The sequence below is a fragment of the Tetranychus urticae genome, chromosome 2 (genome assembly GCF_039701765.1).
Source record: "Tetranychus urticae isolate SD_2017Ah chromosome 2, NJAU_TeUrti_SD_1.0, whole genome shotgun sequence".
NCBI lineage: Eukaryota > Metazoa > Arthropoda > Arachnida > Trombidiformes > Tetranychidae > Tetranychus > Tetranychus urticae.
This window is the reverse complement of record NC_142959.1, coordinates 28478866-28506835: the sequence shown is the minus strand read 5'-3', so window position 1 is coordinate 28506835 and position 27970 is coordinate 28478866. Positions and strand designations below refer to the sequence as shown.

The 27970-nt window shown below is 30.9% G+C and overlaps 1 protein-coding gene across 1 annotated transcript in view; it reads left to right on the top strand.

The window, feature by feature from the left end:
- The window catches only part of LOC107368168 (glycine receptor subunit alpha-2-like), a 34329-nt gene extending 6359 nt beyond the window's left edge, over positions 1-27970 (top strand). The window contains exons 3-8 of the mRNA XM_015935953.3: positions 247-314; positions 11663-11898; positions 25865-25947; positions 26036-26170; positions 27128-27570; positions 27670-27970. Of these exons, the coding sequence (XP_015791439.1) occupies positions 247-314; positions 11663-11898; positions 25865-25947; positions 26036-26170; positions 27128-27570; positions 27670-27828 (1124 nt within the window). The 3' untranslated portion in view covers positions 27829-27970. The remainder of the gene's footprint in view (positions 1-246; positions 315-11662; positions 11899-25864; positions 25948-26035; positions 26171-27127; positions 27571-27669) is intronic.

Below are 27970 nucleotides of genomic sequence, written 5' to 3'. Positions count from 1 at the left end.
TTTAAGTAGAAACATTTCAAATACAATCAACTAATAATCAACTGCTGATAAACTAACAAAAGTTGATAATCAAGAGTTTCAATGACAATCAAATTGAGTAGCATTGCGACATGACTAATAGATTTAACAATTTCTTTACTTTTGATGACAATCAAAAATTGTTGATCCGTTGTTAGGAAGGGAATATCTTTATATCTATTTTGATTAGACAATCACTTGAATGACATTTTCTTTTTTCTTTTCCAGGTAAACCAACTGTTGTTCGTTTCCATGTCTGGGTTTTAAGCATTGACTCAATCGACGAAGGCTCAATGGTAAGTAGAAACCGTTGAAACAAATAAAAAGTCTTGCAATTAAGTGCGAACTTCATCAATCGCAAATCGACTTTCAATCTGGATTATCTTTTGATTGACAATATTAACATGAAATTGTCAAAGTAAAACTCGCATTAATCTTGTTTAGGATTTGTCATTATTGGCTGGACATTTTTGATTATTTCACCGTGAATGACTGATACCGTCATTCAAACACGAATTGATGCGAGCTTTAAACTTGAAAAATGATAGTTTTGATGTAAAATTTCATGCGAAATTTGTTCAGAAAATATCTTTAGAAGTTCAAATTTTGTGTAAATTTTGAAAAATTAATGTAAATCCAAATTGATCGAAATCAAGATTTATCTTTTCCATGTTCAATTGATATTCAAGTTTGATATTATTCATTATTTAAAAACAATTTTGAATGCATAAAGTGTTCAACTGAGTGGGTTTATAAGTATTAAGCTGATTAGGAATTTAATCCGTTTCACTGAATTCATCTGATTATTTTGAGCCTTTTCCTTCAAAGCATTTAATCTGAACACTTGAATAGTGATTTGCTAATTTCAAAGCATCTTAATTAGCAAACAGATTTAATTACAAATCCGCAGATCCAAACAAACATTTAAACAAATGTCTTCGGTTAAATTGAATTTGAAGATTCCGAATTAAAAAAATGCTAAAAATGTAAATTAATAAATAATTTTCAGAGCTACCATGAAGTTGGTTGAATTTAACCAAAACATTGGTGCATCTTACTGCATGATGAATCAAATGAATTGATTAATTTGAATGAAATGGATGAACAAATGAACAGCAAAATAAACGCTCATTTGTTTTATTATCAGTACAAGTATAAAGTTGTATTAAGTTTACAGATAATCAATTATTCCACGAATTCAATTAAAGGGTTCAAATTTAACACTTGAATTGAATTCAATTGTTGCCCATTTCAATTTTATTTCATCATTTGTAAAGGCATTATCCCTGTTCAATTGAATGGAACAAGTTAGTTAATTTTGCTTCAACTTGCAGCTTAGGTCATGAAAAAAGCTTTAATATTATATAAAATGGAATGAACTGAAAAAATGTTCAAACCATCAATCGTTACAATCGACTGTTATTGAATGAAATTTTTTAAATTCAACTCCAACTGAGAAGCTCCGAAAATTGGCTGATAATTTTAGCGCTAGTAAAATGATAAAAAATGAAAATCGATAGTTGTTAATGTTTTACAGCATATGAGTGTGATGATTTAATTAGCTTGCGAGTTTAAATTATGTTCGTCAACATTGAGTCGAACAATTGTTTGTCAATTCCATAGTGATTTAATTGTTGTTTGGTTCATCACTTTTCACTTATCTTTGCCCGTTGATAATCAATCCATGTCAACATGTTCAATGTTTTTTAAGGTTAAACAATATTATTGCATTTTCTGGTTCATTCATGCAAAATGCTGACTTCAACTAGAGTCAATTGAGTTAAGTTTATCAAAATTAAGTAAATACAGGTTTACATTGTTGCTCCAATTGTTTCATTGAACTGAATCCACAAAGTGCTTTATGATATAGTTTTAAAACTACAAAAGAATATATTTTGGCAACGAAATGAGCATCGTGTTGACTGAGCTTTTCGTTGTTTGCTTTACAATTAAAAAGATTTTAAAAGCAATAGTTGACATTCATCCAGAAAATGTCAATATTTGGTGCTCGACTGAACAGGTATGCAACGAATCATAAATTCAAATTCTGCTTGATATTCTTTCAATTCTTCTTGTAAATTTTGTTAGTTTATTGAAGAATGTAATTTGAATATCGAAATCATTCGTAATGGCCTTTTGATTAACCTTGATCATTTGAAGTTAGAACATTTGTTTTTATTCAAATCATCTATTTATATCTGAATAAAGAATATTTGAATAGCAAAAATTTCTGTCGACAGATTTAAATGTTGAGTTGTTTATTCTTTCAGCTGGTTTGTGAAATAAAATACTTTGAAACACCATGTTAAAGTTAAACAGTATTTAAGCGAATATTAAATACAGCCATGAATCGAAAGTTGAATCCACTTTTTGAGTAATTTGCGCATTTCATTATCAAATCTATGATTAACTTAATCAATTGCTGATTACAAACTGCTAATCCATACATTTTGAGTCAAAATATCTAATTTAGATAATAAAACCAATAGCTGATTACCTGCGCAATTGATTTAAAAAGTGGATTCAACTTTCAATTCACGGCTGTATACTCTTTAAATTGTATAAACTGGAACTGCTTTGAAATTGGTTACTTAATACCTTGGTAGAAGAAATAGTTTGCATCAAGCTCGAAAAGGCTTTATTCACAACGTTATTCAACAACAAGATTACATGGATATGTAAAATAAAGCATTTATTATATTTACAATTTTACATTGATGCATACAAAGTGCAGTAATTTCATAAAAATTTTAAAACGATGTTGGTTGTCTAATACAGCCCAAACATCGGGTGCAGTTATCTAGGAATAGTGAAAATATGGTTTTGCTCTTGTCACAAGATTTCATGCTTGCAAATTACATACATGTAGTATGTGAATAACTCGCTCACAATTTTTAGCTTCTGTGAATTTACGTTCAATTTTTTATGATGTCTTTGAAAGTTTTCCTCATTGAGAGAATGATTCAATATACAATGTACATGGATATGGATGTTAATGTTTTCGGAAACTTTAATCTGCGTGATTTTGATGGCTTCACCATTATCCTATAGATCGATTTTGCTGTTTTGCGACGTGGAAATTAAAATTTTTGATAAAATTGTATTTTCCAATATTTGTTTTTCGCAACAATTCACCGTCAAGCTTCATTGAGGATCGATACCGAAGAATTTTTAATAAAAAAGAAATTGTTCACTCACACTGACTGATTAGCTCTAGGGTGCTTATATGATGACTTACTTTTTTTAAGCGCAATGATCTATGCAAGTTAATGCAGGGATTAAATTTTGTTGCGATCTAATCGAAAAAACAATTTGAAAAACCTTTAATTGAACCCTGTCAACCCTATAAGTTATAACAGTTTTGCATTCCCTTCTTTTCGTAATTGACAAGCATTAATAATATAGTTTTATCATGTCTTATTTTACTAGATTATTCAAGATTTATCATTGTTTATTGATGTTGCACAGTTTCACATTTGAAATGAGTATTGAATGAAAGTTGTTGAGCACAAAGTATTTACTTTGCATGAAAGATTTTGCTTCAAGCTATTCATTGGCTTTAAGATGCAAATACTTGTTACTTTCATTATTCTTGATACAAACATCCTTTCTGAACATGATGAATTATTAATACCATTACATTTCCATGTCTTTCTTTCACCCGATTCCGGTTTGATACTTGAAACTGACTCATTAATTTGTTCAGTTCAGTTTTAGTTTATTCCAATAAGTTTGACAACAGTTTGATAGAACCTTTTGTTTTCCATCATTTTTTTTCCTTCTAAATAGACACTAATGATAGCTCAAACTCAAGAGTTTCAATTGATATCGAATCTTCAAACCTTTAACCAAGTTGCTTCTGAATTTTTTTTCATATTTTTCCATAGTTTCAATCTAATTCATTATCAAGTGGTTCAATATTGCAAAAGGTTGCAAACAAAAGGTGAAATCACAAAAAAAGCAAATCTAATAATAAAAAAAGTGAAAGATTAAGTTCAGTCGTAATACTAAAAGCTTATAGCTATAACGCCTCAGATTATTGGATTATATTTCCCACTTTTTTATGAAAATTCAGAGTTAATCCACATTCATCATTTTCATCATAAAAAATCATTAATTATTCGAACATGGTTCATTCATTACATCAGCGATTTTTCATACGCTTCTAAATCATCTACATGTATACCCCATGAAGAAATGACACTTTTGCCTGAAACTTGGAGGGTAACTAATAAAAACGACCTTCTACTTCTGTTGATTGTTAATCAAACAGATGTAAGAACCAGTGGTTAATAATGAAAATTGTCAATAAATGATCGACTCCGTCGAAAATGTCCATTAAGTCCAACGAACTAAAAATTACACGAAAAATCATCTGGAAATGGCTAAATAGCATGTAAGTGTGACAATGAATCTATCAATCCAGATTGAGCCTAGAGACTCGAGCGAGAAATTTTAATTTCTGATTTTATGTGTTTTGACTTAAGTAAGAATTCATCTGATCATGTTCGGACTTGATCCAACATGAGTTTCTTCCAAAATCGATCTTTCGTCGAAGTATCACCTACCATCGATATAAGCTAAATAAATGTCTCTTTCTTTTTCCCAATTTCTAAGTTCTTTCTCTAAACATTCAATTTGCTTTTCAGAAGGGTTCTCGATCTCCTTAATGTAGCTTTCCAATGAGCTCATTGTTTCTTCTTTTTCATGAAAATCTGAAAAGTTCTCAGTAAACATTGAAAGTGCAGTAAGAATATCAGGATGCAATGATTTGGAATCGCATGAAACACCTTGTGACATTTGAAGGTCAAGTCTAGATTAATTGAATTACAACAAAAGTAGTGAAAGATGAACCCTGAACTTAACATGTTTACAAAAAAATCAAATATGCAGATGGAAACATTTGCCAATTAATTTTATTCAAAATGAGTTGTTTTGGATAAAACTGATTACAGTTGAACTTTGGACAAATTTATTCGACTCTTTTTAAAATAATCGAGTTTAACATAAAATAAACTGGAAAAGGTCAGTTGATTCAATAAACTGGTCAACTCAATTGTAACTCATAATTTAATGGACTGTAAACAATCAATGCACACGAATAGTTGATATTGTTTATCTTAATGTTTATGTTTATTGTTTGTCATCAAGTTTACTTTTCATCCACTTTCCTGTGTTTCATCTGGAAACTCAGATAAACTACAGATTTAACTAAAGGTAAAGGTAAATCAAAACATTGAAAATACTTTGCTCGGAAAAGTTGAAAGTTACTCTTTGTCATTTTATACTCTTTTTGGGTTCCAAAGTGAAAGTGCAAAATGATGTTTTCTTGCAGACAACAATGAATCATTTTAATACATCATTACCTATTTGATAACACAGTCACACAGTCAAATATACATGTAAACAAATTTGCGACTAAAAAGGCTAAACCAAGACAATTTAGTTCCATTGTTGCATTCATTTTTGGTGACAAGTTGCTCATTGTTAAATGAACAGAGTGAAAGACTAAAGGTAAACTTAAAAGATTTCCTGATTTCTTTCTGATATTTTGTACTCCCAGTCAAGTAATTTGAGCTATTATAATCTGTATTTGCATTTCAGATGTTGATGAGTTTTTCTTATTCCTGTTCACTTTTGTCTTTAAAGAAAAGGTAAAACAAAAGTTGAAATGCAGGTTAAAGATAAGAAAACAAATTCCCAGTTAAATTTAAATTCAATTGATGATAAAAAGTTACTTTTAGTCGAGAAATGTGAACTTTGATGAGCTTTGAATGTTTCTTGTGACATTGACTTTATTTTGAATTATCTCTAGTTGATTGATACTAACGATAATTTTGATGATGTGCGCCACAAAATCAATTTTTTTTCAATCTTTTCATGTCCATCATGAATTGTGAATATCATGGAGAAGTATTGATATGACAATAAGGAAATGGAGCATTTCATGAGCATTATCAGAAATGAAAAATTGCTTCAAAACTGACATCCCAATAGACTAAAGATTTTGACTTAATTTCAAGTGATTTTATTAAACGTATGTCATTGATCAAATAAACAGCTTACTTACAGTACAGGGAATTCAACTTTAAATATTTTCCAGATTATGCGCTATGAACAACCTCACACTATCAGCACATTCGGATGTTATTTGCTAGCACTTGCATCAGCACTTAGATTAGTTCATAAGTTAGCTTGAACCAACCAACCTAAGACTAAATTTTTCTGGTAACCACCACATCTTTGGTGTATTGGCTTCTCTATTCTGAAAGAACACTATTTTTACTGTTTAAGCTACAAAATACTTCGAACGTAATTACATTGGCTCATATGAGACAATTTATAGACATATTTTTAGATCAAATCAACTTGAGTATCGAAATGGAAAGGTAGTCTGAAAAAAATCTATTCTCATGTTAATAAGATCATGCAATATCGTTATAACTAGGAATCTGCAATTTTTCACTGAAACTTCTTCTTTTCTGGCGCTTTAGTAAATCAACAATTAGACAATTGTTTAGTGATTGCATTTGTTATTTCACATGATAAATATTGACATTGATATGATTCACTATGATTAAAAGTCGAAGCAAAAGATGAATTCCCAGTCGATTCGATATGATATAATACCAGCAATGTATTATTAGATATATTATTAGATTCATGTAGTGTTGGTGAAAAGGAAAAGTAAAAAAGAAGCAAATAAGTTTCATGTGATTTCACGAAACAAGAATCCAATTCTTATTGAATAACAAGTTGAAATCAATTTTAATCAATTGTCTTCACCAAACGATAACAAATTCAAAAACATTGTAACACATTTGATAAATCGAGGGTTAATTTTTATTCAACTCTTTTAACCTTAAATTTATTCCTTTACCATTTAATGGATGCAAGAAAAGAAAAATGTATTTCAATGAAAGAATTTCACAATCTGAACCTGAATCCCATGCACCTTCCATCTTGTTATCTCTATATTTTGACTTTTTTCATTCACTTATTTGTTGTTGAGAAACATGAAACCAGTCATGGAAAGTGCATGAACCAATTCAAGACCAGATTGTCTTACCATATTCTTGCTGTTCAAAAGTTACATGAATGGATATAATAAAATCAGAATTGAAAGTGAATTCAATTGAAGTTTTAAAGTAAAGAAGAGAAAAAAATTTCTTTTACTTTTCTTTTCAATTTTACTTGTCGAGTTGCTCTTCATATTACCTTTTGGTGTTTCATGAAAAACTATTATCATTGTGATGACAGTGATGAATGAAGGCTTACAGGGAAGAAAGGTTTGTTTGGTTAAAGAGAAAATTTTGATCGATTGTTGGCACTCATTGTAAACATTATCAGAAATTTAATTAACGTCAAGATTAATTAACAGTCGACAGAAAACAATGAAATATTGAGCGGATTAACTTGAGATGTTCAACAATTAACACTGTATTGACACACAAACAGAGTAACAGTTAACCAGATTTATCATTAATCAGTAGATTAGGAAGGATGAAGAGAAATGTTGAGAAATTGTTTACAAATGGAAAAGGATTGACACGTTAATTAACTAATTGAATTGTGATTTGCCTAATGATTCAAGATTTCGTTCTGCAATTTGACATAATTATCAAGACAATTAATGAGACTTTAGACCTTTGACATCAAAAAGCAATAAATTTCCCCAATTTTCCATTTCGTTTCTTCCAAGTTTGAGTCCAAAAACTCTAGCAGCTTCAAGAGGCGAATGTCGATGACTATTAAACAACCATGAACGCTCGACCTAGCAAAAGATCAAGAAACACATCGAATGAACTTGAATATAATGATCAAGAACAGCGACAAGAAAATTACTAGAAAGTGGAAAAGAGCAAGAACAAGACAAATGCCAAGTTTACATTTAAAATTTAATTTTTGGGAATTTTCGTTTATGTTTTTGTTTTCTGTATATTTTGCTATTCATTTGTAATTCACATAAAATTTTTGATTAGAAAATAAATTTTTCATGCAAAAAAATCTCTTAAATTTTTGTATATAATTGTATCGACAAATTTCGTTTATAAAAAGAGCGAGAATTTCGATCATCCACAAAAGCGAAACGTTTGTGCGCTTGTGGTGACCTGGAAGTTTGATGTACGCTGGTTCACTGGGAATGCTTCTTTACTTTTATGGTTTTATTGCATTGGAAATGAGGAAAAGTTGGATTCGAATGTTCATTTTTGCCAGATTTTTTCCACTTGAACAAATTTCGTGATTCATCTGAATTGTATCTGAGATTATTCAGTTTGTATTGCAACTGAATGACTATTTATTATCTGTTCGTGAATATTACCAGATTTGCATGAATGACTATTGATGGATTATCACTTGAGCCTGGTTAACAATGAAAAATTAAGTTGAACAAGGCATTGAAGAAGCGATCGTTAAGATCACTGTTCCTGCTAACTAAACTGAATCCTTCAACACTTGATTGGATCCGAATGACAATAAGATTCCAGTTTGAAGATTGGTTTCATGTTTGGTTGGTTATTATTGTAAAAGTGTTATCCTTGGTTAGTTAAACATTTGGCCAATGGTCACTTCAGTCTTATCACAATTTATCCTTCAGTTGACTGAATGATGGGAAACAAAGAATCCTTTCTTATCTACCTTTTAATAATAGTATTGTTTGTAACGTAATACAAATCACAAAGGAATAAGAGTTTGAAACTCATTTCAAGTAGAGAAAGATGGAAAGAGAACAAGTCAGGCAAGTTCAACTGAAATGAAATGAAAGTGGACTCAGTCCAGGAGGCAAAAACATTAAACATCAACATCAACAAATAACAACATTCATCTGTTCACTAGGTAGACCATTAGTCAACTGTCAAATGAGAAGTTAGTTAAAAAACTAAACATTGATTTCTTTTGATTGCTGTCTTTTCTCATTGGTAACAAACCCTTAACAAATTCAACAAAACCAGAAAAAAGGTGATAAAATAAGGACAGATGAAAGGAGAGGTCAATGAAGTTTCAATGAATAGTCAAGGAAAATGGTAAATGTTTAAATCATCCAACTTAAGATTGAATTGTAATTTTTCTTTTATCTCTCGAGTACAGATTGTAATTAAATAGCTAACATTTAATTATCTTTAACTTTTCCTCAATAAACGGATATAATAAATACAAGACTATTCAGCTAGAAAGTGCAAGCGTTTCATCGTGAATAAGCTAGCAGCAAATAATCACACAGAATTTTTTTTCGCATTCTGTAGCTTCGATGACACTTATCTTTCTGGGAAAACGACAATATTATTGCATGATGAACAACCTTTGCTTTTTTGTCTGCGAAGTGAAGTCGTGAGGGAGAGTTGAAGTCATCTTGTCTAACGTTAACCTTAGCTTGATCAATCAGACGATTGATTTGGGTCAAAATGGCTTATTCATATTGTTGATAATTAAATAGTCTTCGAGTCACTTCTTAATTAAGTAACTCAGCAACTGATTTACAAGTAGTTATTTGATTATTGCCAAAACTATCAAGCTAACCTTTACCTTAGCGCATCTCACTAAATCCCCAGAAGAGTATAAAACAACTCGAATCACCGTACTCGGTATCGGAATCAACCATGACGATGGAGTTTTTGCTTTCCATAAAAAATGGACATGTAAATGAAAAATAACTCAATGACGCTTTTGCTCATTTGAGCTGATCATAAATGTTATAATGATGCACATCAAGTCAAATTGAGTTTCAATAATAATGAATGATAATGAGCAAAACTCCAATAATCAACTAACTGAGAGTTGCAACTCAAGTCTTGTATGATAATCAAATAAATGCAATAAACTAATTAGCAATCATTGGCAAATTCAATTTTCTGTCAATGTTAGTCTTAACATTTTTTGTCACAATCAGAAACCTTCACCAAGTTAGTTGTTTATTTTTAGCAAATTTTCACACAATTTGAATCACATTACGGATTATTAGAGGTTTATTACATTTTTTACTTGCCTGATCCTTCAATATGTTTCTCGGTGCTTAGATGAATATTTTGTTGGCACATTTAGGTTAGGAAAAGAGGAAGATTGTTAGTGAAGCAATAACAATACAATTTACTTTCAATGTTTCAGATTGTTATATTATTTAATTGGATGAGTAAACATTAAATCAAAGCCAAAAAGGAAACACAGAGTCAATGCAAGATAAGAAGGTTTATTTATAATAATAATACAATTATCATCTACTTATCATGATATTAAGAATATAATTCTCTATTTACCTTTTAATAATATTTTCCCATCTCATCATTATCTCTCTGTCTCAGTGAACAATATTTAGATTGATGATTGATTCAAATTTAACCATTAAGATAATCATTCAAGTTTCATGATACAATCTAATCTTGTAAGCTTCAATCGGATTGAATTTTGATGTAAACAATTTTGACCCATTTAAAGGTGCACAAAAGATGAACCCAAAATAAAGTCCCAAATGGCCAAGAATTGAGGTTCAATGAATTACCAGAAGAAAAATAAAAACGTCAACGAAAATTGAAACATATTCATTGAATGAACAAACGATTGCAGATTAAATTCCCATATGGAATGGAGTAAAAAACAGAAGCACAATACAGATTAAAGTTAATTTTGATAAATGATCAACAATTTTTATCTCCATCTCGATTATCATGAACAGTGAAAATTGTGAAGAGAAAAAAAAATTAACCTTTTCTCATTATCACATTAATCTCACCTTTCATTTTGAAAAATTCATCAAGAAATTCATTTTCTCTGCACAATCATGGTTCAGATTCACAACATTCTGAATGATTACTTGTATTCATTTCTCTTCATCATGTTTCTTTTCCCCTGAATGACCCTTGAATACTTGCATTATAGCCAAAGCTCATTGTCATCGTGTTGATGATTGGTTCAACTTGAACTCTCCTGAGATCAATTATTCCAGAAAACAAAAGGAAATGAACTTTGATGAGTTTTACTGGCGAATTGTTGATATCAATTGTTATCAAGTGATGAAACAAATTAACGTAAAACCAACAAAAAACTTGTTCATTCATTTCGGAATCCATTATGCATATTAGATTTTTGTTTCTGGAAACAAATTGGCGAAAAGAATGTTTTATCCAAAGAATCAATTTTCAGAAACAGATAATTCTGCAATTTTTGGAATAATTCAGATGCAATGAATTTGCATGCAATTTTCAATTTTTTACAATTCAATATGGAAATAGAGTTTGGCAGAAAATTAAATGAACAATTTGTCTTTATTCAATTTACATTGTTTCCTTTAATGTAACAAAACATTTATCAAAACGTTTACTTCAAAATTACATTCAAATTTTTGCCTCCAAATTGAACCAAATTGATCAATCGTTTATCTTCGAGTTCAACTGAACTTGTTGAGTGAAAATTTTGAATATTTAGAAATTTTCTAATTCATTTTTTATTCTGCTAATTGCTGGCAAATCAACAGCAGCATGAAATTAAATTAAATGGATAAGTAAATAACAATAGAAAAAGTAAATGTGAATCACGAAAAGTAATTTTCTTTCAAGATCAATATTCGAGTTGAGTTTGATTGAATAAAGTATTGCGTTGATGAAATTGCATTTATGAACATTTAACTGAAATGTTTCCTTTGCTTATCTAGACTTATGTTGCCGACATTTTTATATCGCAAAGTTGGAAGGATCATCGACTCAAGATTCCCGATGAACTGACCAACACTTCATCCAACTATCGACTGTTGCCGTTGAAATGGCTCGACTACATGTGGCGTCCAGACAGCTTCTTCAAGAATGCAAAGCAAGTTAAATTTCAAGAGATGACAATTCCAAATCATTATATCTGGCTTTATTCGGATAAACGGATTCTTTACATGGTCAAGTAAGCAAACCTTTCAAATTCAAACTTGAGTAAAATATGATAATATTCAAAAGCTAAATCCTTTGCTAATTGATTATGTAAATCAAGGCGAATTGTGAATTTCAATTGAACTTGCAAATCCAGAGAATCAACCGATTTAAATAATTTTAATATTTTTTGTCAAACCTTTGGAATTGGCAATTGATTTGGAAATTAAGAAAAGGTTATTTTGATGAAAAGATAAAATATGCTGATTCAATTAATTTATTCATTTTTACAATTTGTAGCTACAAATATAACAAGCTTAATCAGTGAATATAAATTTTGGTTCAGCAATTTATTGAACTTTTCATGGTAAAATATTGTTCATCACTTTTCATCAAACACATTTTGTTGAGAAAAAAAGTTTGATTGAATTTGTTGATCAATTTTGCGATCATCAAGCAGAATGACCATTGGATGGCCATTCAAATGTTCAGTCAATTTAACCATTATCAAGATGCAATAATGCTTGTTCATGATGATGATGTTTCATTTGGAAAACAAGTTAACGTTTTTATTCAATAGAAGAGATTGTTCATGTTGACCAAAAGGCTGAGTTTTATAACTGATAACACCAGCAAATAACATGAGATGGTAAATACTCGAGTATTTACGTTATGTTTTTGCTTAACCATTATCTTGATTGTTATCCTCTAAATATTGCCTGGTAAATGATTCTGATGTTTCAATTTGCATGCCTTCAGATTGATGCTTTTACTGAGTAAAGATTAAATTTTGATCAAATTGTTACATCAACATGTATTTAGAGGCTTCTATTTTTAGCTTGTTGGAATTGTTTCACATGGATTGATGATTGGAAAATGTTGATGATATCATCATTGATGAATTATATACTCGATTATATCGAGCAAAGTCTTTGCATGTCAAAAGCGAATCCAACACTTTTAAAAATCATGTCTCATGAGATGATTAGTTGGAATGAATGTTGTCTTTCGCCCATTTGTTTTGCAGCTAATTGAGTCTGAACAAATTTTCTTCTAACAGTGATACAATAGCAAGCAAAAGGACGAAAGATCTTTTTAATGCTAAAGAAAATATTACAAAATTCGAAGTCAGTTGCCTTCAACAAGTCAGAAAATTATAAAAGGTTTCAAGCTATCTTTGGAACGAATATGAATATTTTACGAAAATTAATGATAGTACTTGATTCGTGTTCAAAATGAGTGTCTAGTGTGAAGTGAAAAAAATAAGAAATTACGACTGATTTTAACAGAATTAACTTTTAGGTTGAATCAATCAATTTAATGTCCTTTCTAATTGAAATCTTCCAGACGATTTTTCTTGTTTACTTGTCTCTTGTTACTTTTTGGTCAATCTATAGTTATAAAGAATGTAATTATAAAGTTATCAAGAGATAGTAAGAGATTGGATAAAAAATAATAATGAACGTTATTATTTCTTGTCAAAGATCGACGTAAGAACCATGTACAAAAAGGAAGGGAAATGAGAAAATGTTATATGAAAATAAATCTTGAGAATGCTAATCACATTCGAATTCAAGATATCTTTTCATCACGGAATTTCAGAGCAAAAGGTGAACAAGAAAATGGCAAAATCTCTTCTTTTTAGTTCCTCGCGTTTTAGACTCGAAATCCTGCGCAGTTCAAGTTTGCATCAGAAAATTGTTCATGAGTTTTTGTTTCCAATTTGCGATTCCTTACTGTTCATTGGTGATTAAATAAGGCATTTGAATCTGAAGTTATAGTTAATTTGAATCGTTAAACTTTTATCTGATTGAACATATTTGTCTCGTCATTGGATAACAGACTGGGAGTGAAGACTCCCAGTGAACATAATAAGGTGAGATAATAAGTTTAATAATCTTTGAGGATAATATCAAAGATAACTATTAATAAGACATGCATCATTGTAGTTCATCTTGTTCAATATCATTTGGAGTAAATGAGTTTTCATTGAGTTTCCATGAAAAGAATATTCAATATTTTGCTCAACAAAAACGGAAGTAAACAGGAATAGAAATTGATTCCTGTTTTGTCTGTCAACATGCAAATGCTGATAAACAATGAACAATCAAAGTTGATCATTTCTTAGCAAACAGTTGTGATGAATAGACTTGAAATGCTTCAATGAAGATTACCAACCAAGTCGGCAATATTGATCAAGAAAAATGTCTTCTAATGTCTAGTCACCATCTATTTAATCAAATATCAATTCTGCAATTTCCTGCCTCAAATTCAATTTCAACCCTATCATGATATCATGTTAATGAGCATTAAGATGATTCAAAGGTTGTGAAATATTTTTACTTCATGCAATTACATTTTAAAAGTAAAAATGACAGCAAAAAATGTCAAAGAGCAAAACTTGTTCATCGCCTTAAGACTTTGATCAATATCATCAATTATTGATAATTCAATGAATCGATTCAAACAGTAAAGTCGAATGCATTGGACTGTCCATTTAAAGATGGCCAGTGTATTTAGTGAATAGAGTATAAACGCTGGTGTATTACACCATATTTTTATGACTTATAAAGATGTCCTTTATTGAGAATCGATGAAAACTGTAAAACAAAAAGCAATTACGTCAACAGGAATTTAATTTGGATAAGGATCATAACCATGGATCAGAATTGATTGATGTAGTGAAAGGCATCAAAACATAATGATGATCCAGTTGCAACTGCAAGTGAATTATACAACCGAGTTTTGACAAGCTTCAGATCAAAAGCTCAAATTGATGCTGATGTAATTGCTGTAGGAATGTAACCTTTCATTAACTTTGAATTGTGAGTTTTTCACCCGGAATATGAGATCAGAAATTCTATGTCTCCTTTGACATTAAAGAGGGGTCCTGAAAACAGAGGAACAGATACAATAGACGCGAGTGATAACCCGAAAATTTTCTGTTTAATTGAGTTTATGGTTAAAGGTCAAACCCTCTAAGGTCAATTTCAAGCCTATTTATTGGTACTTTAGAGACCAAAAAAAGAGTTATTTTGAGGCCACTTTAATGGTATTATCCATCTGAGCCTCGAAATGGACTTTGTTCCGACAGGAACACTCTAGTTAAATTGAGTTTACGCTGAGTTAAGGTCAACGACATTTTATGAAAAATTAAATATATCTGTTCTCAAGCTTCAAAATTTTCTTGCACAGTGCTGTTGATTGCGGCCAAAATTGAAGAAGAGCTCCATATAAATAAAAAAATCCTTTGCGTAAAATTATATCTAAATCATAGTAAGTAATCATTAATACAAACACGGATACAAATGATGATGCTGTACATATCCTTTTGCGTAAGCCCAACTTATCGCAATCTTTTTCTCTACAATAAAAACACATAAAAAGATTTATTATGAAGACACCAGATCATATGTTGTATAACTAATGGTTTCAATGCAGTAACTCCACGTCTAATCTTTTATAGCTTCAGAATCTCTGTGGCTCAATTTTTCCAACATTTCTCCATCAGATCAAATCACGGGTCCATTCGAACCAAGAGAAATCTCCACAGCCTGGTCATTTTCCAAGCGTTTTCCTTGCGGCAAGACTTCGGTTGTCTATTAGCATCAAATTGCGATTCAAAAATGACTTCTCGTGGTCCTCTCGATCCACTATTCACGGCAAAATCATTTGGAATGTACTGTACATCATCGTCTGAATCCATTTCTTATCGAAGATACTTGAACCCGGTTCAAGAAAATCACCAAAAAAATATTATAAAATGCACGTACTTACACAAAATAATTACACAGAAGTATTCTCGGAATACTTTTTGCGACTGAAAGTCATCAGTTACTTTTTCTCCCACCTTAATCGCCATTCTTAAACCCCATTGAAAATTTGTTCAATAAATTGAAACATTGGGTCAAAAAGTTCCGACCTTCATCAGCTTATTATGTTTTTCGTGGAGTTGAAATCACCTCAAATATTTTCACTGCTAATGATTGTCAAAATTATTTCGATCCCATGATGAAATACATACCAAAATGTGTACAAGAGGAAAACATCGAAAACTAGTTCCTCTCAATCTGAACTCTGTTTCACGCCAAGTGAATTTTTGTTTCATTCATTTTGAACTCAAAAGATTAAAGACGCTGAGGCTAATCGGTTTAGTTTCATTCAAAGTGAAAAACGTTTCACTGTTTTGAATTTGTGTTCGTCTTCAAGTGTTTTGAGTGTATTACAACGAATCAGAATTTCGATTCAAAAACAGAAAGCACAACTTGTTAACTTTTCGTATTAAAAGATAAAAGATAAACAACATTTGACTTCTATTTTTATCGGAATCTTGATTTTCGATTTATACGCACCAATATCCACGATCCATACATTGCAACTTCTGGGAAAATAAGAATTAGATCGATCGAATTAGCTCGCATGAGCTTTCAAAAAATTTGACCAAACGTTTGAACAAAATTGTTGAAAATATTACATACTTATGTCTTCACATCTCGGTGGAACCTCCATGTGAAGACATAAGTATGTCTGAGAAAAAGGAAAAAAAAGATAACCAAAAAAGGAGAAAAAGACACTTCTTAAAGATAAAGTTAAGATACTTTATTCTTGAGTACTACTTTTTACAATCTTTCACTTCATACCCAAACTTTCAACTTCAATATTCAAACTCATATTTAGATTTAAAATTTCACAACTTTTTAAACTTTTGTTCACTTAATATTTCGCTAACTATTAGACCGATTTCGGCCATACTGGTCTTAAACAGTTCCTTTTAATAAGGAGAAAACGTTTATCAACTTAAAAATTTGAATTCTAAAACTTAAAATGTTACCATAGGGTTAACATGGGCAGGTTTTGTCCAATTTCACAACTTTTGTTCACTCAATTTTTCACAAACTATTGGACCAATTTGGGCCATACTAGTATTATACAGTTCCTTTTGACAAGAAGAAAACGTCTAACACGTTAAAAATTTCAATTTCAAAATTTTCAATCAAAGGACACAATCATTTCGTAAAATTCAACTTTTTATTTAAGTCATACATGTTTATTGTAGATTAGATAACTCATTTATTTTGTTGCGCCTTTACCGGCCTTTCTTCCTGAATTGGTTGTTCGTAAATCAGGAGGCTCAATGTAGTCGTCCATCTCCATTGATCCTGGGCAATTGTCTTCGGGTTTACAACCGAAGAATTCGCAGTTGTGGCGTACGGAACCCCTTGCACCACAACCTCGCGTCTCGTGTTCGATGGTTCGGTCTCGTCGGGTGTACCCTCTAGAACAAAATCGACATGTAAATTTAGGGACAACCTCTTCTTCGGGTTGGTACTCGTTTAACAATTTGAGATGCGCCGCAGTAGTTTTTTTTAAGTTGATATGTTTTGAATAATTTACGATGTCCGACATCCTAACAGGGGTGTCCTTCCAAGTTACTCTACACCAAACATCTCCTTTTCGTGTTGCAAGAAAAGCGTGCGAAACACTTTTTATTTCAAAATTACCCGTTGTTGGAGCAGCAGCCAATTCACTTGTTGTAGGGTTTCCAGGCACATCCATTTTATTACAAATTGTAGGGTTTTAACTGATAGGAGCTTACGAAATGAAAAATCTTCCCTGGTATTAGAAGTGTAATGTTGCCATCTGCTTGAAATACTTAAATTGCGAAGCTGGCAAAGGAAATTGTTAACTGAGCAAAATTTACCATGAATTTGATTTTGAATTGCAAATGAAATTTGATTTTAAAATGAACTTAGTTGATCTTAAAAAACAATAAGAGTGAAAACCGGAAACTTGTAATCAACTTGATAAAATAAAATAAGGAAATGATTTATTTCCCTTTTTGCAACAATTTTGTTTCTTCTGTTTCAAGTTTCACTCTGTTTTTCGTTCAATGGTCAATTTTGAGCGGTTCAGATGAGAAACTGATGATACGTGATGATGAGTTAATGATTGTCAAGCATCAGGATAAAGAGTTGCTCTTGAAGGAGAAAACAAAAGATATCATTATTACATCTTGAGACAGTAGCACCGGTTATCCCCTATCAGCATCCCTGCTTATCTTCATTAATCACAATGAAACGGACTCTCATTGCTCTTCCTTTTCATCATTTATTATTTATCTTCTCCTTCAAGAATCTTGTTATAATAATATCATCATTTTTATCGTTATTCATAAATAGTCAAGTTGGTGCAACTGAATATCAACTAAAGATGAGATATTTTATTGGATTTGTGAAAATTGTTGAAAGTTGAACAGTTTTACAGATGAAAATGACTTTTGATTTTGATATTTACAAACATCATTTCATAAACATTCAAACGACAATTGAAGTTCAGCTTGGAATAATAATCATGCTTTAAGGTTCGATTGGTTCAAAATTCATGAAAATTTAGATTAAGATGGATGAGTTGGTCAATGAGTTAGCTGAAGTGCTGTCTGGTTTAATAAAGGAATCAAAATTTACTTCAGTTAAGCTTGAAAAGTAAATGAAAATTGATGTTTTTCCAGAAATTGTCTCATCTTTTTTGTTCTACAAATTTTGACAGCAAAAATGACCCTTTAATTCAAAAATTATGACCTTCTATCAGTCACTTAACAATCCAGTTGAAAATATCCAAAATTCCCATTTCATTCGATCATGAATACTGATATCGTCAACAATTCTCTGCAAATAATCATGAGATTTACAATTGTGGACAGAAGATTGGTTTTTAAATTTATCTTTATTTATTATTTAATCCAAAATTTCTGAAATATTCAGTCTGAAACTCCGAAATAGTTTACTCTCAACTTTTGAGCTTTTTCTTGTTCTAGACACGTTCTGAATGCAAAGAATATTTGTATATGAACGAGAAAATCGAATGGTACAATATTTTCATGGAACTAAAAAGATTTTCTCCGAACTTAAGAGCGCTAAGAGAGACTCATGTTTGCTATGAATGCTCAAGATAACTGTTAATGGGAATCGTTTCGGAATCAGACTCACATTCAAATAGCAGAATCATATTTGACTTTTGATCAACATTTTAAGTTTATTTTCAGAAATCTTCTTATTTTCAGACAAGCCTGTGTAGGGTAGCATCAGAAGCACATGTTTATCAAAAGCTTTTACCAAAAAGTTCTATGCGATTTGACATTTTCTAGAGAATGTAAAATGATGAAACAAAGCAACTTGTGCAGTTGTGATGAAGATATAAAAGGTGGAACACAGATGATGCTGATTTAAGCAGGGAATAATAGTAAGGATAGATAAATGAATAATCCAGTAATTCGTGGAATGAAATACAGGGTTAATTTGTTTGCCAATAAAATCAAATTTGCATCTTGTTTTAATGCCGTGATTCCTCTGCTTTTCAACTACACTTACAAGAAAAGTTTAAATTTTCAAATTATGAGTATTTTATGGATCGTTTTAAAGTTTTATTCAGTATGTTCATGGATGCTCCCCAATGAACAGAAGTTTTTTATGGAGCCTTTGGGCAGAATATTCACTCATCAGTGACTCAATTGCTGAAAAGGGGTAATAACTCTGAACTTCCTCTGAGTCAATTAACAGAAAATTGAGTCAAAACTAAGATTTGTAGACTTGGATTTATTTAATGGATTCAATGTCTTTCCTTGAAATGAATATCTAATTGAAATTGGAAAGAAGAAAATTTTATTGATATTTGTCGAATTCAGGTTTGTGTGAAAAATAATAGTAAAGTTAGTTCTGGACATGAGAAGCATATTATTAGCAATTATTAATAGTTGCAACATTTAGTGAAAAATTCTGTAAAAATGGATATGAAGAAGACGAAAGTATGTTGCTATATTTTTATCTGTTTTCCAGAAAATGCTTGACAGGGTAATTTCTTGGTATTTATAATGAAAATTTTGACTTCCTATCAAAATAACGTTTGAAACCAATTCTCTTTTTCAGATTATCTTAAGTTTCTAACTCTTTAACCTCGTGGGTATGCGAACAAAAAAAACAAGAAACTATCATGGAAGATGAAAATGAGGATAACTCTGAAGAAATTTATTAAACAAAATACAATAATTAAATGACAACCAATATTTTTTGACTGAATTTTGTATAAAATTGTTTTTTCGAGTTTTGATTATTGCATTTAATCGTTCATGAAATTCTCGAAAAATTTTCAATGATATTTCGAATTGAATCGAAATTCAATTTACTACTTTTGTAAATCAATAAACTATAACAGACCATGGAATTCGACATTTTCCAATAAACATTGATTTTATCATTCTACGAAAAAATTGTACGCATCGCTTCGAATTTTTGAAGTTCGCACTTTCCAAAAAGGGTAATTAAGATTTCATTTCACTTAGACTCGAAACGAAATTTCGAATAATCATAAGTTTTGACTACATTTAAAAACTATTCAGAATCTGTATGAAGTTCGGATTCGCTGACTCAAGCAATGCTTGCTTCATCTATGAGTAAAGATGACTGAAACAACGCAGTTTTGAGCCGCTTTGACTCATCTCTGTTCCTTGGGTCTTGCTTTCTAGACTTTAAAAAACAGACTTTTACTAAAAACTGATTGAAACACGCGAGTCTAGAACAATAAAGCTAAACTAATATCTAAATTTTTCATGGATATTCTTAAAAACTCCAATTATTGGAAACAAGTTCGAGTTCGATATAAGGAATGAGATGAATAATGTCTCTTCAGCCAATGACCTTGAATAGATGACTTTTCCTGCTCCATTGGTGAACAAAGTCGACTCAGAAAAATTTGTTATCCGAAAATTTCAGGAAAACTCGTGGATAAATTTTCTTGCTTCAAACAAATGGATGTCAGTAACTCATGAAACTGCAGGCATTCCTATTGAATAAACTCATTGCAATTCACGGTTGAAATTTTCACCTCATTCTATCTGTCAGTAAAAGATAAGTTGCAGGGCAAAAATGACAAACCAACTAATCATTATTCTGACAACGTTGCAACGATAATTTTTGTTTCCCTTAAAGAAAAGAAAATGAGGAGAAAAAATAAAATCTGTTGAAATGTAGTGAATTATAAAAGGTAACTTAGTTTGAAACAAGTGAATGAGATTTGGTTGGATAAAAGTGATTCAAAAGAGGAAAATGAAGACGAAAAATATGATGAAAAGGAAAAAAAAGGATGAACAAGAATATTAACTTGATAATGATAACAGTGAATAGGCTTGGAATGAAACAAAATGTTATGAAAAGATTAAGTGTACTTGAGTTTGGAACGAAACGAAATTATCAGAATCCAATTCATCTGATTATTTGTATTATTATTTTCCATTATTTTCATTCTCAATCATTCGATATTAAAGTAATCTTGAAAGCCACAAGAAAAGGTGAAAGAGCCACATCATGAGACTGAAAAGTTGAAAATGAATGTTGAATATAAATTGAACAATTTAAAAACTCGAATAAATGAAACTCGTTTAGAATCGCAATCTTTTTGTTTATTTCAAATCAACTTTTATCGCTAATTATTCACTTTTATATTCTTTAAAGATTATCATGGAATCAACTCTTGGAATGCTTCAACTTTGAGTTTATTTTTTGGATTCAAGGTTAGCATTTGAAATCAGTTCGAAACTAAAAGTTCAATTTAATCTTCTCTCATTATCATCATAATCATCTTCATTTTCTCATCAAAGTTGATTTCACTTTCATTAAGCACCATTTCATGGTTCACATGATGATCAGATAAAATGGTTCAATTGTGAAAGTTCAATACTTGAAGGAATTAATAACAGAAGGTAAACCTGATGAAAGGTGAAATAATGAAAGGAATCAACTTGCAAGGGAAAATGAATTGAAATCACTTTCTTAACCTTTAATTGCTCACTATCAGTCGTTTCAATTAAACTCCATGTAAATTACGAAATTTTTCAACTCACTAATTCCATGAAATGTAACCTTTATAAGCAATCAACCAATTGAAATGCAAAGAAACTGCTTTTATTCACTTTTTCCTCAGTAAATCTCAACAACTATCATGTAAATTTATCGTTGATTAGTTTTTATTTGCATGTTAATTTTCACTTTGAGCAAACTTGATTATTCAACTTGAGCAACTCGTCACTCAGTTCACAAATGATTCCGATTGATCAAACAATAATATTTACTGAAAAAAATCATTCCATTTCATGTTTTGACCTTTTGTATGAATAAATTGACCAATTAAAACTCAGTATAAACAAAAACTGCGACTCAAATTCAATCGAAATCAACATTCTTCCTAATCGAGTTTAGATGTTGACTCGCTATTATCATTCCAAATGTAAACCTAACAAAAATTATTTTTCCAAATCTGTTTTAGATGTTGATCCATCATTGGTAATGAAACAAAACGAACCTGAAAATTTGATTTTTCTTGTGAAAAGTTGTTCGATCTGATTCTCAATGGTTCAAATGATAATATTATTCATGATAAAACAAGCAGAAACATTCAATTTTTTCGAGTTTCAAAGTATCAGTTGTTGGATGCTTGTAATTTGATTCGAGCAAATTCGTGAATTGATTTGTTGAAAAGTGTAACAATTAATAAGTTGATCAGCATAACGATGAAAATTTACTCTTGAAAGGTTCTCATACAAGTGATGATAACGATGAATTAATCACCGTAAATTCACTCGAGACCCTTAATTAGCAAGTTAAATGAGAAGCAACTTTCACTTAGCTCATTTCCTTCCCTAATTTGAATGCAAATTTTTTTAGTTTTTCTTCAGTTTTTCTTCATTTCATCGCCATGAATCAGCCAATGAATAATAGTTGACAACATGAAGTAAGGAGTGAAGAAAAAGTTTATCAATAAGATGATTAAAGGGAAAAAAGCAAGTCAACTTGAGCTTCTCTATTAACAATGTAAATATCTTTAATTCAATATTCACACTTGAAACTCATTTATCATGGAAAATTTTACACCATCAGTTTCATCAATTCCATCTTCTGTTTACTCGACTTTTCTTCCTAATCTTTTCATTCTTTTCAAATTTATATTCTTCTCTTGGTTGACATGAAGATGAACTCTTCTTGCCTCAACCTGGGAATGAATTTTTCAACAAATGGATCATGATAATATCGAAGTGATGATAATGATATTCAATAAAAATTCATTTTCTTTTTTGCCTTTTTTCTGTCCAATTTCATTCCATTCCATTGAATAAAAGGTTGACGAAAAGCTCTTTTCTCATTCACTCCCTGGAATTGCAAATGATATCAAGTTTATGATAACTTCAATGATAATTAGTGATTCATAAGGTTTCGATGAACAACCAGATTGTCACTCAAACAGAGAGAATGAGGTGAAAATTGAATGGAAACTGTCGAGTCGAATGAATCCAAATCGAGATTAATCGTGAAAATTGATGTAAATGCAGAATTAATCGAGTTTTGTAACATTGATCATTATAATTATCATCTCATTAACTGTTGATTAGAAAAAAGCATTTTTATTTTAATTCCTTTGGTGGAAGATTGGATAATGGTTATTCATTGCAACAGCATTCATTCAGTCCCAATCTTTTCATGAAATCTTCATTTTCCATTCAAATAGTGAACTCAACATTTCATTGAAGAAGCTTGTGAAATCGCAAAACTCGACTTCTACCTTTCAGGTTGCTTCTTGATAAACCATTTTCAATGAAAAGCTTGAAAAATGAAGAACACTTTGCAATTATATTTTATTTACGATTTTCTGGTGAAAAAACATGGATTTTCAGACGAAAAACAATAAACTTTAATCCTTCCTAAGCGTCCTTTTTCATCACAAATCAAAGAGTTAATCTCCAGCATTTAGTGAATCTTTTCAGTCCATTCAATAAACTCTGAGAGGAACATAAACGTTAATTGATGGTCATTCATCAGATTAATGATGATAATAAATTGTGTTTCAATGTTTATTTTATGAACTATTTAATAATCCTCAGCATCCAATGTCTACCATTTTTACCTGATTAGAGGTAAATCATGTCCAGAACGAATCGCAATTTCATTTCTTGTTAACATGAGAAGTGAAATGTAAAATTTTTGTAAACTTAAATGAATCAATTTAGATATTAACACAACTTTCAAACAATTTACATCAAATGCTTCATATATTTGAATGGAAATTGCATCTTATTTTACATTAAAAATGGATTCATTGATGAAACGATTCAAGTTTTAAGCAAACAAAATCATTTTTCATGTTTTCTTGTTTCGAGTAAAATGCAAAATTGACTTGTAATGCATTACCAAAAGTTGAGCAGCTTTAAAAGCTAAAAACACTTTATTCGGCTGAATATTCATCAATCAATATTCAGGATTCTTATCCACTGCCAATATCGAGTGATAATATGAAGGAAACTCCAGAAAGTGCCGTAAATAGTCTTCAAGAGTAGAAGGAAAATGTTTCGAGTTTTTGGATCAATGATTATGGAAACAATTTAAACTGTCAGGGCAAAGACAAAGGTTTGATTGCAATCAAAGTGATTACCTAAAATTGTCGATTCAAAGTCGACTAACCATTTTGCAGCGCTTCTTGTTGAGTCCAAAGTTGAAACTATTTTTACTCTTCGATATTCTGCAACTTTATTGTAATGCAATTTAATGTTGACTGGCAAGCTTAATAAGGCAACAAGAAACCCATTGGAACGAAATGGGCACAAGGAAAGGTTAATCGTGCGAAGAAAATTTTGGTTTCTTGAAAAGTCTTTTCTGTTGAACCAGTGAATGTCAATTTGAATTTATCATGAACCAGACATGAAGTTTTTCTGTTCCACTGCTCTTACTTTGTTCGCCTTCTTTGCCTACTTTACATGATCAACTATTATTAATAGCCAAGTTGCTCAGTTGATGGTTAAAGGCTTACCTTGTGCCTTTGTGTTTACGACTTTAACCAGGCTTACTATTAACAACTAATATCTTTATTTGTTTCAAGTGTTAATAATATGAAAAAGGTGTAATTTGCTATTCATGTTGATATTGATTTTCGAGTCTTTTTTGTTTCTTTTTCCTTTTAGCCAATTTAGCGATTTTTTGCATTCCCTTCAACTCAATATTGACTTTAATCAATCATCATTTTACTCAACACAATCACTGTCTTTTACCTGCCTTTAGTTTGCATGCTAATCAATCAATCGAGACAGTAAAGGGTTCGAATTGCCATTGCTTTCTTATTATCCAACCACTTTATTGTGCATCGAATTGTTGCTGCAAAATTAATTCAATTGTTCACCATTTCACTTGAAAAGTAATTCAATGCAAATTTCGTTGTAATTTAGTAAATTGCATTTAAAGGTAAAGGTTGAGACTATTTATTAACGGAATGGTTAGAAGAGCAAAGAATTGAAAATTTTACTCAATTTTATTGCATTTACTTACTCTTGGTTGATCTGAAAGACAATAAGTTTTATAGCCTTTATTAGAGTTCAAATCTGAATAAAGTTGATTATTTGCTGCAAAATGGTTATTCTTTATGGTTGACTAGTTTATTAATCAACAGATCGAAGCTACTTTTAAAGTTATTTTACTCTTGGTTGATATGGATAATGGGTTTTATGGTTAACCACAATAACTTGGTTTATGCTTGCAAGGTTCACCCGAAGGCAAGTTATCGAGGTATTGATTTTCGTCCTTTGAGGTAACACTTGTGAACAACATCAACATTTCATTTGTAAACTCAATGATTCTCTCGAGTTCAATAAGTAAATTTTAACGCAATAATTTGACAGAAAATGGTCTTTAACGATCAAATTTTTCGACTTTTTCTGTTCAAAGTGATTATCATCTTTTACTATTGCTTTTAGCAAGAAGCATTTTCTTGAGGCTAGAAATGAAATTCTTAGCACTTTTTTATATTCAATCTTCAATGGTTCTTGGCTTTTGGAAATTATCATAAATCTTGAAATGATTTAACTTTGCTTGCAGGTTAACAACAATTTAATCTGCAATATTCTGTTTTAAATGCAGATTCGAAGTGTGACAATTGAATGTTAACTTTTGCAATCCTTTTCTTTTTTACAGATTAACTTTGCTGCTTTCATGTGCCATGAAATTTCAATCTTATCCTCATGATACTCAAACCTGTGAACTCAAAATCGAAAGCCGTAAGTAACTAAAGATGCACTTGCAAACGCAAAATGCAAACAAAACTGTTTGAATTATTAATACAAAGTTTATTGTTTTAACATCTAGTTTCATACACAATGGATGATCTTATTTTTGATTGGGAAACTGAATCACCGTTAGTTGTTGAATCTGCAATTGAATTACCTCAACACGAGTTGGTTGATTACAAATTGGCCGATTGTAGTCAAGTTTATTCGTCTGGTAAGTAATTGTTTCCTAACTTGCATTTAAACAGTTCTGAATTACAGTTTTGCAGCAAATAACAAATCAATGAAGTTTCTTTTAGGATTAAATAACTTTCAGTTAGGATTTCAGTCTCAATCAGTTTCGTTACAGCATTCTCTTCGATAAACAAACAAGCAAACAGCACTTTTATACTCTTTCTATTCCCTTTTCAATGCAAATTTTCTTACCACAACAGTTCATATCGCATCTTACCAAACAAGCAAAAATTGTATCCATTTTTCTGATCGAGAGTGAAATTTTGAAATGGGATAATTCATCAATTCAAGAAACTTGTTTTGTTCCCAAAACTTGACAAAAACAATGAGCGAGCTTAAGTGATGAACTTAAAAACTATTTGCATTTTCTGGTTAAATGTTGAACAACTGAATTTGTTTCAACAAAAAGTCTCGGAAACTGTTCGAGAATACTTGAGTTTAAGTGTTCTAATATCAACAGATTTTAATGTATATCCATATGTCTATGGTGGAATTACACACTGAAACACATCTCGGAATACTCGATATTATCTTCATATTTTGCTTATGAATACATGAACTCTTTAGTGTTTTAAAACTTCATTTTCATCAAAACCCATAGCTTCAAGAGTAAAAAGCAAAAATCTCTTCTAGTTCTTCTTGATAATTGATGTTAATCCAAATAATGAACCATAAATTTCGAATGAATCAACTTGGGATCTTTTACTGTTCATAACTTAACCTAATTCATGTCAAGAGCAGATTAAGATCTTAAAATTTATCGAATCTTAATGCAAATTGGGTTCAGTTCCGTATAAAAGTTTAAATGAATCGAGCTTTCCCTTTACTTCGCGAAAAAAGCAAATATACAAATGACAGTTAGCAACAGTTGCAGTTATAATTGTTGAAATGCAAAGTTTAATTTAATTGTGAGCATTCTTTTCCTTCTCTTGTCCAGGAAACTTTACTTGCGTTGAAGTTGTTTTCACATTGAAACGTCGTCTTGGCTATTATATATTTCATACTTATATTCCTACCTGCCTTATCGTGATAATGTCTTGGATCTCCTTTTGGATCAAACCTGAAGCCGTGCCTGCTCGGGTAACCCTTTGTGTTACCTCACTTTTAACCTTAAGCACTCAACATGCTCAATCTCAAAAGTCACTTCCACCCGTCTCTTACATCAAGGCAATTGATATTTTCATGTCTTATTGTACGATTTTTGTATTTGCCTCGCTCATGGAGTATGCACTGGTCAACATTTTGATGACTGCCGATGAAAAATTAAACTCAATTCCAACCACAACAACAACAACGACAAACATTTACCATCAACCCTCACTACGAGCATCAACGGCAACAGGCAACAACGTTCCAATAGTCAATGAAAATTCGACAAAAGTAAGTTTCTTTTTGTGTCAACCATTTTCGCTCTTATTCATCTTCTAACACAAACCATTCTTCTCATCTCTATTCTTATTATTCTCATGTTCCTTGCAGATTCGAACCAATAGTCGTCGAGGTAGTTTCCGATCGTCCGTTTTCGTCAAAAGACGCGATCGAGCTTTAATTGTTGACAAAGTTTCTCGCTGGGGATTCCCGTCAACCTTCGTCTTATTGAACATTGTTTATTGGTCTGTTTACTTGGACTGGAGCTAACAATGAGAGATCATCGGTGAACTCGAGAAAAATTGACGAGAAAAAAACAGTTCAACTCTGAACCATCTCAACATTAATACCATTATTGCCATATAATTGTTATTACCTAAACATAAAGAAAATAAAATTAATTCTAAGCGCA